The 19,187-nt window shown below is 52.8% G+C and overlaps 1 protein-coding gene and 1 pseudogene across 2 annotated transcripts; both read right to left on the bottom strand.

The window, feature by feature from the left end:
* Positions 1-7,439: 7,439 nt before the first annotated feature.
* On the bottom strand, positions 7,440-7,856 carry NANOS2 (nanos C2HC-type zinc finger 2; the record flags this gene model as incomplete). Its single annotated transcript, XM_080644911.1, has 1 exon — positions 7,440-7,856. The coding sequence occupies one exon, from the start codon at positions 7,854-7,856 to the stop codon at positions 7,440-7,442; it is 417 nt and encodes a 138-aa protein (XP_080501037.1).
* A 1,814-nt stretch (positions 7,857-9,670) lies between these two features.
* On the bottom strand, positions 9,671-10,513 carry LOC308235377 (ADP/ATP translocase 3-like; annotated as a pseudogene). The gene has a single exon. The product of its transcript is annotated as an ADP/ATP translocase 3-like (transcript).
* Positions 10,514-19,187: the final 8,674 nt, after the last annotated feature.

Genomic DNA, 19,187 nt, shown 5'->3' with positions numbered 1-19,187 from the left:
TCTAGGAGAGGAAATCTGTTCTTTAGACTTTTCAAACCATTAAACCAGGCCCACCCAGATTATCTAGGATAATCTCCCTTACTTAAAGTCAACCAAGGCCCTAGCTGGTGTGGCTCCGTGGACAGAGCATCGGCCTTTGGACTGAAGGGTCCCGGGCTGGATTCCAGTCAAGGGCACATGCATGGGTTGTGGGCTCAGTTGCTATTAGGGGCCATGCAAGAGGCAGCCGATCAATGATTCTCTCTCATCATTGATGTTCCTATCTCTCTCTCCCTCTCCCTCTCTAAAATCAATAAAAATATATATTTTAAAAATGTAAAGTCAACCAAGTATTGGCTTTAATTGTATCCATAAAATACCTGCCTTGCAGCACTGGGGTAAGTGTTTGAATAGCTGGGGATAGTAGCCTCACCAAGTTGACACATCAAGCTGACCATCGCAACCATAGACATAATCAGTAATTAAACCACATCGCATGTTCGCTGGTGGTTAAGGTGGAGAGAGAGGGAGAGCAGGTAAGAGGGATCAGCAGTGTGAGGATGGGAAGGCCTCACAGAGGAGGTGATATTTGACCAAAGAACTGCAGGAGGTGAGGGGGCAAGCCACCACCAGTGGGCATCTGGGGCAAGAGTGGTCCAAGTAGGGGCAGGGTACGTGCCAAGGCCCAGAGGCAGGTATGTTCTTTTTTTTTTTTTAATTGGAAATTTTTTTTAAAAAATATATTTTATTGATTTTTTACAGAGAGGAAGGGAGAAGGATAGAGAGTCAGAAACATCGATGAGAGAGAAACATCGATCAGCTGCCTTCTGCACACTCCCCACTGGGTATGTGCCTGCAACCAAGGTACATGCCCTTGGCTGGAATCGAACCTGGGACCCTTGAGTCCGCAGGCCGACGTTCTATCCACTGAGCCAAACCGGTCAGGGCGGCAGGTATGTTCTTGAAGCATTCGTGCAACAGCGAGAGAGAGTGAGAGAGGTTCCGAGAGAGGCCCTGGTGAGGACTCCGGCTTTTACTCTGAGTGAGACAGAGCCCATAGGACTCCGTGCAGAGGAGCGATGTGAACTGACTTGTGTTTGAGTGGGATCACTTTTGTTGGGGGTGGAATGTATATTCTAGGTCCTAGAGTCCAGGAGGTCAAGAACAGAAGCAGGGGGACCAGTGAGGAGGTGACTGCCACAGTCCTGGTGAGAGGAGTTGGGGGCCGGGGTGGCATGGTCAGAATCTGGGTGCGGTCAGTATTTTGAGGGGAGAGCTGACAGGATTTCCTGATGGGTGTGTGATTTCCCTTTTGGACATGATGAGGCATCCAAGTGGGAATGTCTTCGGCAGTTGTGTATGATGAGCGTGGAGTCTGCGAGAAAGGTTTGCATTTGTCAGAATGACTGCAAGGCTGGGGGCTGGGGAGGAAGGAAGGAGAGGAAAGGGACAGAGTGAAAGACACAAAGAAACAGAAAGCTAAACCTAAAGAGATCGCAGCATGGCCCACACAGATCAAAACAGAGGCTTCAGCTAGTGGAGCTGCCTTCCCCATTTGCATAACATTCTCCAGCGTGGCCCAGATTCTGGCCAGCCTGGACATCCGCTTAACCCATAGTCACAACACACAAGGACCCCTGGACCCTGACAGGTGCCCATACTCAAATTCCGAGTCCCATGAGATAGTAGGCACCCTGACCAGAGGGGGAGGTGAGATAGTAGGCACCCTGACCTGAGGGGGGAGGGGAAGATGGTGGGCACCCTGACCTGAGGGGGGAGGTGAGATGGTGGGCACCCTGATGTGAGGGGGAGGGGGAGATGGTGGGCACCCTGACCAGAAGGGGGAGGGGGAGATGGTGGGCACCCTAACCAGAGGGGGAGGTGAGATGGTGGGCACCCTGACGTGAGGGGGAGGTGAGATGGTGGGCACCCTGACGTGAGGGGGAGGTGAGATGGTGGGCACCCGCCGAAACCGGTTTGGCTCAGTGGATAGAGCGTCAGCCTGCGGACTGAAGGGTCCCGGGTTCGATTCCGGTCAAGGGCATGTACCTTGGTTGCGGGCACATCCCCAGTGGGGGGTGTGCAGGAGGCAGCTGATCGATGTCTCTCTCTCATCGATGTTTCTAACTCTCTATCCCTCTCCCTTCCTCTCTGTAAAAAATCAATAAAATATATTTAAAAAAAAAAAAAAAAAAAAAAAAGAGATGGTGGGCACCCTGACGTGAGGGGGAGGTGAGATGGTGGGCACCCTGACCTGAGGGGGGAGGGGGAGATGGTGGGCACCCTGACCTGAGGGGGGAGGGGGAGATGGTGGGCACCCTGACCTGAGGGGGGAGGTGAGATGGTGGGCACCCTGACCTGAGGGGGGAGGGGGAGATGGTGGGCACCCTGACCTGAGGGGGGAGGGGGAGATGGTGGGCACCCTGACCTGAGGGGGAAGGTGAGGTTCAGGAATTCCACCTTCCGCCTGTACACTTCCGGGCACAATGGGAACTCTGTGGGATTCTAGGGCGGTCTTTAATGGAGCTCATTTTTCTTTTTCCCTTTTTTAAACAAATACATTTTTTATTGATGTCAGAGAGGAAGAGAAGAGAGATAGAAGCCCTAACCGGTTTGGCTCAGTGGATAGAGCTTCGGCCTGCGGACTGAAGGGTCCCGGGTTCGATTACAGTCAAGGGCATGTACCTGGGTTGCAAGCACATCCCCAGTAGGGGGTGTGCAGGAGGCAGCTGATCGATGTCTATCTCTCATCGATGTTTCTAATTCTCTCTCCCTCATTCTTCCTCTCTTTAAAAAAAAAAAAAATCAATAAAATATATTTAAAAACAAAAAAAGAAAGAGAGATAGAAACATCAATGATGAGAGAGAATCATTGATCGGCTGCCTCCTGCATGCCCCTTGATTGGAATCGAACCCAGGACCCTTCAGTCTGCAGGCCGGTGCTCTATCCACTCAGCCAAAACCAGTAGAGCTATGGACCTAATTTTTCTTCCGTGGCTTCATGTGGGCGAAGAACTGCCCCTCCCCCTCCTTATCCTCAGTGGTGCTGGAGGGAGGAGGGAGGGGTTCACTCTTAAGCAGTTGCTTCTCTGCATGATGTCCAGCCTGTCTCTCTCTCTGTTCTGTTCTAGAACACACAGGGTGGCCGCAGGAGGCCCACGAGCAGAAGCCTGTGGTTGCCCTCCAGGCCCGTTCTGTCCCTGGTCTGCCTGCCCTGAGTGCCGGGTGCTGCCTGGTGCTCTCCATCCCCCTGGCTCCCTAGTCTCTGGGTCATGGTAGGGGCCCGAGGGGGCGGGGGGGCGGTGCTGGAGTCTGAGCAGCCCTCCTGCATCCTGTCTCCGCTCACTGACACCTGCCCGCTCCATCCACTCACCTCTGCCCTGGCTCCCTGGCTCCCTGCTCAGCCTCCTCATTTAGCTCCAGGCCTGATTTAGACCCAAATCCTTCCCTCGGCCCAGACTCCTGAGGCGCCCTCGACATCCTGGATGCCCAGCATATTCATTCCGAGGCCTGCCATAACAACACCACACACTGGGCGGCTGAAGCAACCGAAATGCGTTCATTTTCTCTCAGTTCCGGAGGCCAGAGCTGGAAATCAGGCTGAGGCGGGGCCACACTCCCTGGAAGGCTCTAGGGGAGGATCCTTCATGGCCGCTTCCAGCTTCTGGCAGCCCTGCGCCTTCCCTGGCTGGTGGCAGCATCACTCTCTCCGTCTCTGTCTTCCCCCTGTGCGCCTCGCTCCCCTTCTCCTAAGGACACCAGTCATGGTGGATTCGGGCGCACCCTATTCCAGTATGACCTCATCTTACCTACTGGCATCTCCAAGTGAGGCCACATGCTGATGCACTGAGGGACAGGACATATCTTTTGGGGAAGACAACTTTCACCCCATAGCACCTTATACTCGCCATATCCTAACTGACCCCACATCCCCAACCGGGACCGGGGCCAGCCACCTGGCGTCGCCTAGGCATCTCCCTTCCCTGGGAGTCCAGGGAGGCAGCCAGGGTGCTGTGGCTCCAGGAGAGTCTGGGCTGAGTGGGGAGTTGGGTCTCAATCAGATGGAGCTCCTGAGAGGTGGCAGGGAGGGAGCCATCGGCAGGGGCGCGTGGAGCAGTGCAGGTGCGAGATGCCAGGGGAGATCAAGGTCATGGTAGGTGATGCCTTCCGCCCCTGTGGTGTCCTCGGGTCCTCCAGCCGCCCTGCCACTTAATTCTGTCAAATAAATGGCTTAATTCCTTTAAAAAACAAACACAACCCCAAACCTGGCGACGACTAATTGTTTCTCTCTGGCCCTCTCCGCTGAACCCAGGACCCGGGTGTCCAGCAGCCTCCTGGACGCTTCACCTTGTGTCCCAGGCCCTTCATGTCACCCACACCCCAGACCGCCCTCAGCACCCTCCGCCCCCCCTTCTGCAGGTCTCCTGGCACCCTTCCACCCGGCCTGTCCTGGCTGCCCTTTGTAACTGCTGCCCACACTTTGTCACACTTGGGGGCCTTTATTAAACTAGCAAAGTCACCCTAACCGTTTGGCTCAGTGGATAGAGCGTCGGCCTGCGGACTGAAGGGTCCCAGGTTCGATTCTGGTCAAGGGCATGTACCTTGGTTGCGGGCACATCCCCAGTGGGGAGTGTGCAGGAGGCAGCTGATGGATGTTTCTCTCTCATCTCATCGATGTTTCTAACTCTCTCTCCCTCTCCCTTCCTCTCTGTAAAAAATCAATAAAATATATTAAAAAAATAAATAAACTAGCAAAGTGTCCTCTGCCACCCCACTGGAGAGGCCATCAGCTTCCTGCCTGATGCAGCACCCCCTTCCCCGCTTCCTCCAGGGCCCCTGTGCAGAGCCCAACACCACAGCCGCACACTGAAGCCCTGTTTGGCTCCCCTTGGGGGTGTCCGTCACGGGCAGAGCTGCGTTTTTGGAAAAGGACCCGTGAGCAGAGGTCCTCACTGGCTCTTTGGCTCTGTGCGCCTAGTGTGTGTGTGAGGGGAGCCGGGGAGGATTTCTGCGTCTGAGGATGCACAGAGAAGGCCAGAGCCTCAGCAGCGTTAGCCTCTGTGATCTCCCCTCTCACTCGGCTGGCCTCCTGTGTATTCTGCAAACACGCCGGCTTCAGTTCCACCTCAGGGCCTTTGAACTTGCTGTCCCCTTTGCCTGGTATGGCCTCCTCCCCGATATTCTCTGCTTTTTTTTTTGCTTTTTTTTAAAATATATATTTTATTGATTTTTTACAGAGAGGAAGGGTGAGGGATAGAGAGTTAGAAACATCGATGAGAGAGAAACATCGATCAGCTGCCTCTTGCACACCTCCTACTGGGGATGTGCCCACAACCAAGGTACATGCCCTTGACCGGAATTGAACCTGGGACCTTTCAGTCTACGAGCTGACGCTCTATCCACTGAGCCAAACCGGTTAGGGCTGCTGCTGCTGCTGCTTCTTTTTTTTAAAAAATATATGTTTATTGATTTCAGAGAGGGAGGGAGAGAGAGAAACATCAAGGATGAGAGAGAATCATGGATCGGCTGCCCTCTGCATGCCGCCCACTGGGGATTGAGCCCGCAACCCAGGCATGTGCCCTTGACTGGAATCGAACCCGGGACCCTTCAGTCTGCAGGCCGACGCTCTATCCACTGAGCCAAACCAGCTAGGGCCATAGTCTCTGCTTTTCTCATTTCATTTAGACTCTGCTCAAATGTCACCTCCACCGAGAGGTCTTCCCTGACCACCGCGTATATAACAGCCTCTCCTTCACGCTCCATCCCTTTACCTGCCTTCTTTCCTTTACCCCTGACGTGTATTTATTGTCAGGCAACTCCCGTCCCCACTGGAGTGTCAGCTCCCTGAGGGCGGGCGTCTTGCCTGTGCTGCTCACTGCTGTACCCGCCGCTGCCTAGACCAGGACCCGGCACAAAGTGGATGCACAATAAAATTTGTGGACCAACGGCATAAAAGAACCTCTGATATTATATGCGGTGTTTTGTGCATATGCGTGTTTCCCTGCGGACCATACTTTTTCATCACCTCTACAATGGGTCCAGCACCCAAAGTTTAAGAATTACCACCAAGTTGGTCCTTGAAGACCTGTGGTCCAGCAGGGCAGGAGGGGGGACCCCTGGAAAGAGCCAGAAGAACGAACCAGGGTCCCGGCGGAAGCTGGGACTGAAGGGCCAGTCCACAGGTGACCTGTGTGGAGGACACATGCGGGGCACATCCTGAGAGGAATCCAGGGCCCCTCCTGCTCCGCCTCCCACTTCCCAGGGGTTGGGGCAAACGCGAGTCCCCCTCCCCCACCAGCGGGGACGGGGGGAGGGGGCGGTGAGAACACACAAACAGACATAGCGATTTCAAAGACAACCAGAAACGCTCTTTATTTACGAGAGGCCAACACATGGGGCCAGCCTTGCGCCAAAACAACTTAAAACCTGACTGGGGCTCTGATTCGCCCCTTAAAATAAACGCTAGGCAATTGCCATTCCCATCCCGGCACGTTGTTGACTTAACTGTTAAAACCGGGAGGGAAAAAAACCCGCCCCCGACCTTTAAGCAAACTATGTGATTTGGGGGGGTGGGGAGGGGGGTGGGAGGAGAGGCGCAAGCCCAGCCCACTCAGTCTCGTCTCCGCCCAGCCCACGCAGTCTCGCCCTCAGGCCCTCAGGCCCTCTGGCTGGGGGAGAGGACCCCTCAGTGATTTGGGGTGAGGGCAGGAGCTCAATAAAGCAGTAAAACAAATGAACAGCCAACAGCCTGGGGGGCGGGGGCCCAATCAGGGGGGAGTTGGAGGGTGTCAGCTCACCTCAAGGCTCTCCACTCCCAGACAAATCTGGGGGACATGGGGTCCTGCAGTGTGCCCCCTCCCTCCCCCAGCTCCTGATGGAGGGGCTGATGGGTGGCTGGAGGGCAGGAGGGAGCCATCCCTGTGGTTCACAATGAACCCGGGTCTGCAGGTGCTGAAGAAGGTGGGCGAGGCTGGTCTCAAGTCACAGTCCCATCTTGCAGTTCTTGGGCTGCAGGTCCAAGCCAGTCTTGTTCCCTCTGCAAATTCTGACCGCGGGCCTGGGAGCGCCCAGCGGGCCCTGTGGGTCCTGGGACCCGAGAATTCCACAAGGAGTGGAGCCCGGGGCTGGGGCCGAGAAGTCAGAGGGGGCAGGGCTGGTGTCACTCAAGATCCATGAACTGTGGCCCAAAAGGAGCCACAGGGCTGTGTGGTCCAAGGGGCAGAGGTCCTGCGGCACCAAGAATCCACAGACGCCCACAGGACAGAACCCCAAAGGCTGAGCCGTCCCAGGGGCTGGGCCAGCCTGGCTCCCCAGCAGCCACCCTTGTTTCAGGATCCATCAGGGCTGGAGTTCTGGGGACCAGCGGTTCCAAAGGGCTGGGTGAGTCTGGGGAGGGTCCAGGAACTTAGTGGGGACTTAACCAGGATGGTTAGGGGTGCAGGAGGGGCACCTCACGGTCCTCAGCGCTTGACCTTGCGGCCCGCCGAATTGCGCCCGCTGCGGCGGTAGAGAGACTGCTGGCCACCATTGAGCGGGCAGTACTTGAGCGTGTGGGCCTGGCCACCAGTGGCCCCGCACAGGGGGCACACGTAGTGCCGCAGGATGGGACACACCACCTCACCCTCCGGCGTCTTCAGCTGATGTGAGGCGTAGACGTGGCGGGACTCGCCGTTGTGCTTACAGAAGTTGCACAGGGTGGCTGGGCCTCCGCTGGCCCCCGACCCTCCCAGTCCCGGATCCTGCCCCAGCTGGGGCTCAGGTCTTGGCTCCCTCATATCCTGGGCCTCGGGCCTCTGCCCCCGACTCTGGATCAGTGCCAACACCACCTGGCTCAGGTTGAAGTAGTCCTTCCACATGTCAAAGGGTGGCAGCTGCATGGCACCCAGGTGGCAATGCTGGGCCGCTGGAGAGAGGCTGGGCTGGGGGCCAGTGTCAGGAGCTGCGGGTGGTTTTCTGGAGCAGAGAAGAACTGCACCCCCTTTTATACTCCCCCAAAGACCCTTCTAAGCAAAGGTGGAGCTTAGGATTTAAAGGGCCCACTCCCTGCCCATGACTCCCCCGTCGGACTAACCCCCCACGGAGATCGGGAAGGGGGCCCTTGCCCTTGTCTCTGGTTCTTGCTCTGCCTCCAAGCTGCTCTGTGACCTCTGGGAATGCCCTTCCCCACCCTGGGCCTCAGTTCCCATATCCATTCAGTGAAGCAAATGTCCCTCACCCGCTCCTCGCTTATCCCAAGGCTGGGCCCGCTTCCCCCATGTGCTCCAGAGCCATCCCTAATAACAGCACCGCCCCTGACTCTAATCTGGGCACCGCGGCACGGTTACCTACACGATCTGATTTAACCCTCACAACGGCTCCATGTGGTCACGCACAGCGATGACCCCATTTGACGGACAAACATTGGAAGCTCAGAGAGGGAAGCTCATGGGCCCAGAGACACGTAGCCTGCCAGTGACCGAGCTGGGCTCCGACCCAGGTTTGTGGGACTCCGAAGCAAGTGCTCCCCTGCCTTTCTTAAAGAAATGAAAACCTCACGTCTTATGTCCTGAACTAGGAGCCACTTACTCAATAACTGTTTATTGAGGGCACACTGCCATGTTCAGTGTTTTTTCCCTTGTGTGTGTTTTTTATTTTATTTTATTCTCTGTGCCTGATTTTAATTGTTTGCAGCAGATTACACCCGACATAGAACTTAGTCGCAAATATTCAGCTGCACAATGAGGATAGTGCTTAAGTACAAATGGGTGATATGATTTCCTTTATTTTTTTTAAATATATTTTTATTGATTTCAGAGAAGAAGGAAGAGGAAGAGAGAGACAGAAACATCAATGAGAAGAGATACCCATTGATCGGCTGCCTTCTGCACGACCCCTTTGGGATCAAGTCCACAACCTGGGCATGTGCCCTGACGAGGAATCAAACCATGACCTCCTGGTTCATAGGTCACTGAGCCACGCTGGCCAGGCTGATTTCCTTTTTTATTTATTTTTTTATTTTTAAATATCACAACCATGTCGTCTTTTTTTAAACATTTTTATTGATTTCAGAGAGGAAGGGAGAAAGAGAGAGATAGAAACATCAATGATGAGAGAGAATCATTGATCGGCTGCCTCCTGCACACCCCCTTTTGGGGATCAAACCTGCAACCCAGGCATGTGCCCTTGACCGGAATCGAACCTGGGACCCTTCAGTCCACAAGCCGATGCTCTATCCATTGAGCCAAACCAGCTAGGGCACAAGCTGATTTCCTTTAAGTCAGTGGTCGGCAAACTCATTAGTCAACAGAGCCAAATATCAACAGTACAATGATTGAAATTCCTTTTGAGAGCCGAAAACTGACTTCTGCACATGGGCCATGAAGTTTCAATCGCACTGTACGTGTGCGCCCGCACATGGTATTTTGTGAAAGAGCCACACTCAAGGGGCCAAAGAGCCACACGTGGCTCGCGAGCCGCAGTTTGCTGACCACTGCTTTAAGTGAACTATAAACATGGCCGGCCTGCGAGCACCTGGCTGTAGGCCTGCGAGGTGGAGCAGCCCTGCCTGTGGACCTGGGAGGACGACAGTGTTCCCCCCTCAGTGCTTGGAATCAGGGTGCCCATGGTCCTGATCACAAGGAACCGGTTCTAGAGCCTCCCCAGCGCTCTACCCATGATCCTGCTGGGCAAGAACACTGGAGATTCTGGAAGATCAATGGTCTGTAACGGTGACGTAGTCTGTGTGGTTCTCCTGGTCCCCGTGTCTAGGCAAGGGGCACACCTCGATGGCTTTGTTCAGCTCATCGTACAGGACCAGCAAAAGGCTCTGCCCAGCCCCCTGAGGGTGTTGGATCAGGCGCCCTTGAAGAAGGCCTTGCCCCCCTTATCCTTGAAGATCTCCTGCCAGCTGTCCGCGGTCCCCCTGCACGTGCTGTCCACCCCTTTGGGCCCCCACTGCACCATCATCGCCTCGGCAGGGTGTTGAAGGGGTAGGATACCAGGCCCGCCATGGCCGTCACCATCATCCAGCTCACCATGTGGGTGTTCTTGGGGCCCGGGGGCATGCCTCTGGCCGTGTTGTACAAGCCCAGGTAGGCAGCCGGGGAGATAATGCCCCGAACCAACGTTGAAGCCCGATGCCATCAGACTTGGTGATTTTCACCAGACAGTTACCAGGCCCTTGAACTCCACTCAATTCTAAATTTCCCCACATCGGCTGCCAGGTGGGTTCTGGCGAAATCCAGGGGGTGGATGAAGCAGAGGGAGGTGGCTCTGGTGGCACCTCTGGAGGCCAGGATGCCAGCAAAATTCCTCCAGAACTGCATGTGCGAGTCCACGCCCCCAGGAAGACCTGCGTGTACCTCCCCTTGAAGGCCAAGTTAAGGGCTCACGTGGGGAGGTAGCAGATGACGTTGGCCAGGTTGCCCCTCCCGAAGGAAGCACGCCCTGCTCCTTGGGAATGTGCACGGTGCAGCCCCCAATGCCCAGGTACTGCTTGTCCACTGCGATCTGCTTGCTGGTGCTGTGCCTGAAGCAGCAGTTTGACCTGCTCCATCGGGGGCCACGGCGATGCCTCCGGCCAGAAGTCCTTGGCAAAGGAGACGGCCTGGTCTGTCTTGGTTGCCCAGCAGGCTGTGCAGAGGGCACAGAGTGGAGTGCAGGAGCAGATACACAGAGGGTAGGTGCTGCTGGCTCAGCACGGCCACTGTAGGACCAAAAGGGGTTCATCTATATATGTAAAAGGCTAATATGCTAAGTGCCCAGTTGCTATGACGCACCCTGACCACCAGGGGGGCAGATGCTCAATGCAGGAGCTGCCGTGACGCACACTGGCCATTTACAGAGAAATGGCACCGCGGACCTGGCACCCACAAAGCAACACTCAGCTTCCCCCAAGTGGGACATAGGCCCTGCCACCACCCCGGAGACACACCCCACCAAATCACAGCCAATGCTGCCAAGACCCCATGGCACAAAATGTGGCCCACAGCCCAGCCCAGCCCAGAAACGGTGGCTGTGGGCGCCGGATAATGACATTACATAGCAACGCTCGGCTTCCTCTCCCTAGCGACTAGCATCCTTGGATTTTCTTCAGCCTAGGAACAGCCAGGTGGAAACACTTTACACTGTAACCAAATGTCTGTGAAATGTTTTCCCGTGCCTCATCTCATTTGATCTTCACTGAAGTCCCGGAATAGGTAGGTAGGAGACTCAGTAGAATCCTATTTTCTTTTCATTAGCAGGAATATGGAGATTTAGAAAGCTTAGAAACTTGACCCAACTGAAAAGAAGAAAGAAATGGTGGACCTTGAAAATGACTTCAGGTTTTCTCACTGCACAGAATATAGTCAAACACTGCTGCAGTTAAATATTTCACCCTTTGTTCTCCCTGCGTGATCTACAATAATAATCTGCTTCGTGCTGATATTTACTGCTGTGTTGCTGACAATTACCTGAAAGAGAAGTTGGGGTGCTTCACTAGGCTGGAAAAAGTTTAGCTAACTCAGAAAGCAGGTCTAATTAAGCAAGTTTATTCTCTATATATAAAAGGCGAAGTTAACTCGCGCATGCACGATACATATAAAGCTCTCTCCAGTGCCAATAGCAAGCGTGTGTTTCAACCTGTCATTGTCGATCGTGACTTTGGTTGACACTTCTATTATAGAGAAAGGGTGAATAGCGATAGTAAAATATTTCTTCTAATTAAATTCCTTTCAATGTGCATAATTCGTGCACCAGGGCCACTAGTTGTTTTATAAACATGATCTGTAAACATGATTTGAACCTCATAACCACTCAAGGAGGTAGGTACTATCATTTCCAATTTACAGAGAAGGCTGTGCACCTCAGAGAGGTTAAGGAATGTACCCAAGGTCACAGAGCAGGGAAATGACAGAGTTGGGATCCGCACCAGGTCTGGGTCCAGGAACACTGGGACTTGATCTTAGAAGTGGTCACTGTGACAACCCAATACAGTGAGGCCCCCTGTGTTGGGCACCGGAAACTCAGCCATCACCACGGCTACCTTGTGCCTGTTTCATGAGCAACTGGTCCATCCTGGGAACAGCCAGCAAATGAGAAAACATTAGACCATAACCCCCTGCTCTGAGAGAGGCTGGGCTAGGGGAAGGAGGTGACCTGAAAGCTGAAACCACAAAGGATCTTCTAGAAAGAGGAACTCAAGGTATGGAGGCCTGAAGTGTGGGGACAGCAAGGGGCTGAGGTGGCCAGAAAAGAGTGGGGACCCCAGGAGGAGGCTAGCTGGATGTGCAGGGGCCACGAGACTGCGGCTCTTCCTCTGGGGGTGTTTTGGAAATGGTAGGGTCATTTTGAGTTTGTGACTGGAGGTGTGACTGCCTTTAGTGGACCGGGTCCAGGGACGGCAGGTATCTCAACAGTCCACATGAACCTTTTCCTGGCCCACTTAACTTCCCAGTGTCCCACTGGACACCCTGTGTATGAAGAGCTGAGTCCAGAACCGAGCTGTGTTTTACGTACAAACACAGTGCTTTTGCAGTATTATAAGATGCACTGACTTTTCCTGGAATTCAACTAACTGTGCACATTGTGGTCTGCCTGTTCTTGGTTTTGCCGGGAATTCTATCTAGATTTAGTCACTATTGCTAGAAGCCACGTTACCCCAGGCAATGCTGATTGTGGTAACTGTCCAAACAACACACAGTTTATTCTGATCTCATTCGTGGTGAGTTGGCACTAGATGGTAGTATCTGCCTGATGAGATTTTTTTTTTTTTTTTTAGGGAAAGAGAGAGAGAGAGAGAGAGAGAGAGAGAGAGAGAGAGAGAGAGAGAAATATGGAGGGAGAGGGGGAGAGAGAGAGAGAGAAACATGGAGGGAGAGGGGGAGAGAGAGAAAGACAAACATGGATTGGCTGCCTCCAGCATGAACCCTGACTGGGTATCGAGCCCCACACCTGAACATGTGACCTGACCGGGGAATCGAACTGGTGACCTTTCAGTGCACAGGATGGCACTCAACCAACTGAGTCACACCGGCCAGGGCTGATGAGATTTTTTTTTTCTTTTAGAACAGCCATGCTTGAGCATTTGTATACAAAAATAGATTATTAATCCTATGTAATAAAACCCTAAATGCAAATGGACCGAACAGTGGAACATTCGGTCGCTATGATGTGCACTGACCACCAGGGGGCAGACGCTCAATGCAGGAGCTGCCCCCTGGTGGTCAGTGTGCTCCCACAGGTAGGAGTGCCACTCAGCCAGAAGCCGGACTCACGGATGGCGAGCACAGTGGCGGTGGCGGGAGCTTCTCCTGCCTCTGTGGCAGCGCTAAGGAGCAGTGAGCCAAGTGGCAAGGAGCAGTGAACAGGCAGGCAGTAAGGAGTGAGGGATCACGGACTGCAAGAAGGCGCAGATGGGGCTGAGGGACTCCTACCTCCAGTGCACGAATTTCGTGCACCGGGCCTCTAGTTTATTATAAAGTTCTCCATTGTAGTTAGTTCACTTAGGACATGATAAAAAGCTTTGAAAATAAAATTGGTGTTGGTGGCTGTATTACCTATGAGTTTAGAATACTAAAGGGGCATTTTGATATGTTATATAAAGGGGGTGTCAGGTCTCATGGTGTTAAGAACCAGTAGGATGTAGGCCAAGGCCAGCTGTTGGTATTTGCCTTCAGAGAAATAGGGAGCCACAGAAGGGTATAAGCAGGGAAGGGACAGTTGAGAAATACGTTTTAGGTTTCTATTTACTGAATAAGGGCAGCGGACTGTCCCTGTCAGCCTACCTTGTCTCTGTGTGGTCAGGGATCAAAGGCTGAACAAAGTGTTGAGAACTCCGTGATGGCAGACACTATATCTGTCATGCCTTAGAAAGAGCTTAATAAATGCTGACTGAGTGGGTGCATTGTCTCTGTGGATGGGCTTATGGTTGGGAAGTGACAAAGGGAGGAATGTGTGAATGTCACAGGAAAGGTCTTCTTGTGATATTGCTTCCCAGCTTACTTAATTTCTTTTTAAAATATATGTGTGGACATTTATTGCTGCATGTTTTTTTAAAATATATTTTTACTGATTTCAGAGAGGAAGGGAGAGGGAAGAGAGAGATAGAAACATCAATGATGAGAGAGGATCAATGATTGGCTGCCTCCTGCACACCCCCTACTGGGGATCGAGCCTGCAACCCCAGGCATGTGCCCTTGACTGGAATTCAACCTGGAACCCTTCAGTCCGCAGGCTGACGCTCTATCCACTGAGCCAAACCAGCCAGGGCTGTAATTCCTTTTATAACACTTGTTTGATGTCTGTCCTCACTGGTAACCCATGAGCCTGGAAGGTCAAGGACAGGGTGTCTTGGCCACTGATGTGTCCCCAGCATTGGCCAGCTCAGGGCTGGGCAGGGAGCAGAGCAGGGCTGTTAGAAGGATGAATGAATGGAGAGGCAGCCTGCCCATAGACTAATGATACGTCTCTCATATGGTGATTCCTACGTCTTTAGTGCTTACGATGACCAGCGCTGCTCAGCTCTAAGGTTCCTCCTTCAGGAAGCCTTCCAGCCTTCACGCTGGGTCAGTCGAATTCTATGGGTGACTACATCCCGGCCCTGTCCACTCTGAGTCATCACTGACTGGGGATGGGTCTCTCTCTCCCTCTGGACTGTGCCAGCAAGGGCAGAGCCAAGGTTGTTTCTACAAGGCCCTTTATGCACCGTGTGTCATTGAATGCTCATTGCTTCCCTGAGTGAAGTACTTTATTATTCCTGATTTGCAAATGATGCTCAGAGAGGTTAGGTGAGTTGTCTGTGGTCACACAGCTGGCAGCCGGCAGAGTCCTTAACTACTGCTCTGTACTGCCTCAATGACTACTTGTCAATGGAATGAATGAATGAATAAATAAATGAATGAAGGCTTGTGAGAGCTCCACAGGACCTTCCAGATCACCGGGTCCAACTCACCCCACTTTCTAATGATACAGAGTCTTAAGACGGGAAGGATCCAAGTTTCAGTCTCTTAAAGCCATGGTTCCTGGCCAAGGTCGCTAGGTTCATGTGTAGACCGAGCACTTTCTGAAAACCTATAGATAAAAGCACACCCATGGTCTCATGGCCGGCTGCGAGGTTTTCTGCCTGCTTACCTCCCTGAGGAGGTAAGTCGGAGCTCTCTGGCATAATGTTGGGGGTTGGGCAGGGGGTGACTTGAGCACAAACCCCACAGTTTAAGGAGTGGGAAGCATCGTGGGTAAATGCTCAGTAATCACTCCAGGTTCAAGCCTGCTTCTGCCACTTGCTTGCAGCGGGCGGTGGTGGTGGTGGTGGGGGGGGGCACTGTGGGCTGATTACCTAACCTCCCTCACCTCCGTTTCCTCCTCCACCGAGCGGGTGATGTCAGCGCCTGCCCTCGAGCACAGACTGGATGGTGGCTCTCAATAATACAGAGCCTGGCCCATGGGGTGTGCTCATTGGATGTGAGCTATAGTAATTAAGACACAATTGAGGCAATCTATTTTAAAATATATTTAAAAATATATTTTAAAAATTGATTTCAGAGAGGAATGGAGAGGAAAAGAGAGACAGAAACATCAACGATGAGAGAGAATCATTGATTGGCTGCCTCCTGCACGTCTCACACTGAGGATGGAGCCCACAACCGGGCAAGGGCCCTGACTGGGAATAGAACCGTGACCTCCTGGTTCATAGGTCGATGCTCAACCACTGAGCCACACAAGCTGGGCATGAGGCAATAATCTTAAGGGCACCTATTTGTTGAGTGTCTCCTTTAGGCCAGCACCATGCTCTACCTGTGTCCTCTCCAGGAAACCTCCCCAGCCGCTGTGAAGCAGGGTTATTAATAGTCCCATTTTACAGATGAGCAATGGGAGGCTCGGAGAGGCCGAGGAGCTTGTTCAAGGTTACAGACAGTGAGTGCGAGGCTGGAGCCGAGCCCAGGGCCATCTGACCCAGACCTCGGCTGTCCTCTGCCCTTTGTAAGAGCCTGCAAAAGGGGTTAACAGAAAGCAGGGGAGCGTAGACGGTGTTGCCAGGCACAGGGACAGAATGAGGTGGGAAATCGGGAAGGATGGGGTATATGAGCCACATAGATCTTCACAGGAAGAACGGAGGAGACCTACTGGACATCCATGGACGTTCTGAAGGCAGAAGAGAGGGGGCCTGCGTGTGGAAGAACGAGGTTCCCGGCGGGAGGAACCAAGCCTAGCAGGGAGGTCTCCTAAGTGCTTTCCACAGAATCACGGCGGAGACCTCGGAGTCCCTGTGGGTGGCAGGGCTGGCACGCGGGGCCCAGCGCGCCCATCTCGGCTGCTGTGGCATCTGCTGGATGCGTGGAATGACTAAGGAGGGGTGAGGGTTCTGAGCTCCTGCAACTCCCCTTAACGATCACACCTGCTGACTTAGATTCCGTTGCTTGCCAGAATCTTTTATTACTACCTTTCCCCCAATTGTTGTTGTTTGTTCTCTCTAGGATTCTAAGATTGAGGCCATGGCAACCCTCCCCCTCCCCCTCCCCCTCCTCCCTGTGGTGTTTTACTGGGTCCCTAATGGAAGGGCATCCAGCCTTCAGACAGCCGTCTTCCGAGGTGCGTCTGCCCTGTGCACAGAGGCAAAGTCCAAGGCGATACTGATGAGAAACTCATCAGCCTGGCTGTTTACTTGAACACCGCGCTACCCCCACAGCAGGGCCGCCGCTCTGCTGACCAGACTTCACAGCTGCCTTGTTTACTGGGGGATGCGGCCTCCGCCTGGTGCCTGGCAGAAAATAGCTCTCGGCTCCATGAGAGGGCTGGGAAGGGGCAGGAGAGAGAAGTGTTGAGACAGAGCGGGAGGGAAACATACCCAGGTGACAAGGACTCCCAGAGGGCACGGGGGACGCACTTGTGCAGAAACCAAGACAGGGGACATGACGATCAGCTTAACGACAGCCAACCTCCCCCGCCCCCCACCAGGACCAAGGAGCTCAAGGTCATTGTCCTCTCAGCCTCTCTTTATTGGGTGCTGGCCTGTGCAATCCCATAAAACCCTCACAACCCTGACAAGTGACTAGCCCCGTGTTACAGAGCAGGACGCGGGGCCAGAGAGGTGACCTCTGTCACTGGGGTCATCCAGTTAGCCTGGATGCAAATTCAGGTCTGCAGAGAGCGAGGAGGGACACACACACATCTGCAGTGATGGGAGGAGGCAGGCTCCAGGAGAGGGGGACACAGACGGAAGACAGAAAACGAGAATCATGTGATACTTAGCAAGGTAACGGTTGGGGGTGTGGCCGCTGCAGCCAGAGGCCTGGGTACTGCCTCGCACCCACGGCCACGCTCAGCTGTGTGGCTTTGAGCAAGTGGCATCACCTCTCTGGGCTTCTGTTTCCTCCTTTTCACAGAAAGAGAGACCATTGCAGACCTTTTTTTTTTATTATTGATTTCAGAGAGGAAAGGAGAGCGAGAGAGAGAAACATCAATGATGGGAGAGAATTACTGATTGGCTTCCTCCTGCATGCCCTCTACTGGGGATTGAGCCCACAACCCAGGCCATGTGCCCTTGACCGGAATCAAACCTGGGACCCTTCAGTCCGCAGGTCTGACGCTCTATCCACTGAGCCAAACCGGCTAGGGCACGATGGGGCTGTTTTGAGGGTCACAGCTGACAAAGGCAGGTAAAGTCATTAGAATAGGTACATAGTGAGCTTTAGCCAGTACTTTTAATTTTATTTCCTCACCAAAGGTTTACTGAAGGGTGCTAGGCAGAGGGACGGGGATGCTGGAGCACAGGGAGATGGAAGATTTGCTCATTCATTCAGCAAAGACTTGCTGAGTACCTAATGTGTGTCTGGCACTGTTCTAGGTGCTGAAGATACAGAGATGAACAAAACATACAAAGATCCCTGCTCTTACGGAGCTGGAGTTCTAGTCAGATAGCAAATAAGTTAGACCATTGAAATATAATATGTCAGGTAGGGCTATGTGCTAAAATAAATAAAATAAAGGCAGTAGGGAGCTAGAGAGTGGTCAGGGAAGGCCTCTTGGAGGAGGCGGCACTTCAGAAGAATCTTAAAGGAGAAGAGAGAGGGAGCCTTGTCGACAGGTGGGGGAAGAGTGTCCCAGACAGAGGAAATAACAGCCCGTGTAAAGGCCCCAAGGTCAGCGTGTGACTGGTGTGTTGAAGGAACACGGTCGCTTGGGTAGATTGAGGGGGAGAGTGGGAGGAGGTGAGAGAGAGTGCAGGACCCTGTGGGCTGCTGGACCGGCTTTCAATATTACATAGCAGAGTGACATTTCCAAAATGTAAACCGGAATGTGACAAATGCTTCTTGCTTTCGGGAGCAAACATGTTAGTTGGGAATGGGGTGGGGGAGGAGCCCAACACACCAGCAAATAAATGGTTATGAGGTCCAGAGTGTGAACCCCATTATACCGATGGGGGCTTTGTCTTGTTTGCTGCTGTGTCTGTGCCTAGAACAGCACGTGGCAATACACTCAACGGAGTGTATTGAATGAATGAATGAATGATGTTGCTGTGAAGACTCTAAAAACAGAGTGTTCGGTAAAGACGCCCCGGGGTGGGCCAAAACCGGTTTGGCTCAGTGGATAGAGCGTCGGCCTGCGGACGGAAGGGTCCCTGGTTCGATTCCGGTCAAGGGCATGTACCTGGGTTGCGGGCACATCCCCAGTGGGAGGTGTGCAGGAGGCAGCTGATCGATGTTTCTCTCTCATCGATGTTTCTAGCTCTCTATCCCTCTCTCCTCCTCTCTGTAAAATATCAATAAAATATATTTAAAAAAAAAAAAAAAGAGGCTACGGGGTGGGATGAGGCGGGCCGTGTGGCTGTTTTAGGTGGGATGTTACAGAACACCCAGTGGTTAGGGATGTTTCGAGTTGCAAAGAAGGGGAACAGCAAATGGAAAAGGTCCCTATGCCTCAGTGTGGAAGTTAAACAGAAAGCGTGGGTGAGATTTGTGTTGGCGATTTTAAAAGTGTGTCATTAATATAAGAAACTTTGTATTCATCATGTTTAATCTTCCTCAGTTGTAAAGAATCAGAAAAACAGAAGGTAAATATTCGTACAGAGAATGGAAGCGCTTTAAGATTCAGTTCCATTTGAAGTCCATTTGTTTTGCCAGTGTGTTCATGTTTAGGTCTGTTATACTAATGTTATTTATTCATTTTTTTTCATTTATGTACACAGTTAACTCAAGAGCTTTTGCAAGCACCCATGTCTGTAAAGTATTTTTAGATAAAGTTTCTTTTGT

This window comes from Plecotus auritus (genome assembly GCF_963455305.1).
Source record: "Plecotus auritus genome assembly, chromosome: 10".
NCBI lineage: Eukaryota > Metazoa > Chordata > Mammalia > Chiroptera > Vespertilionidae > Plecotus > Plecotus auritus.
This window is presented reverse-complemented; position numbering and strand designations above follow the sequence as displayed.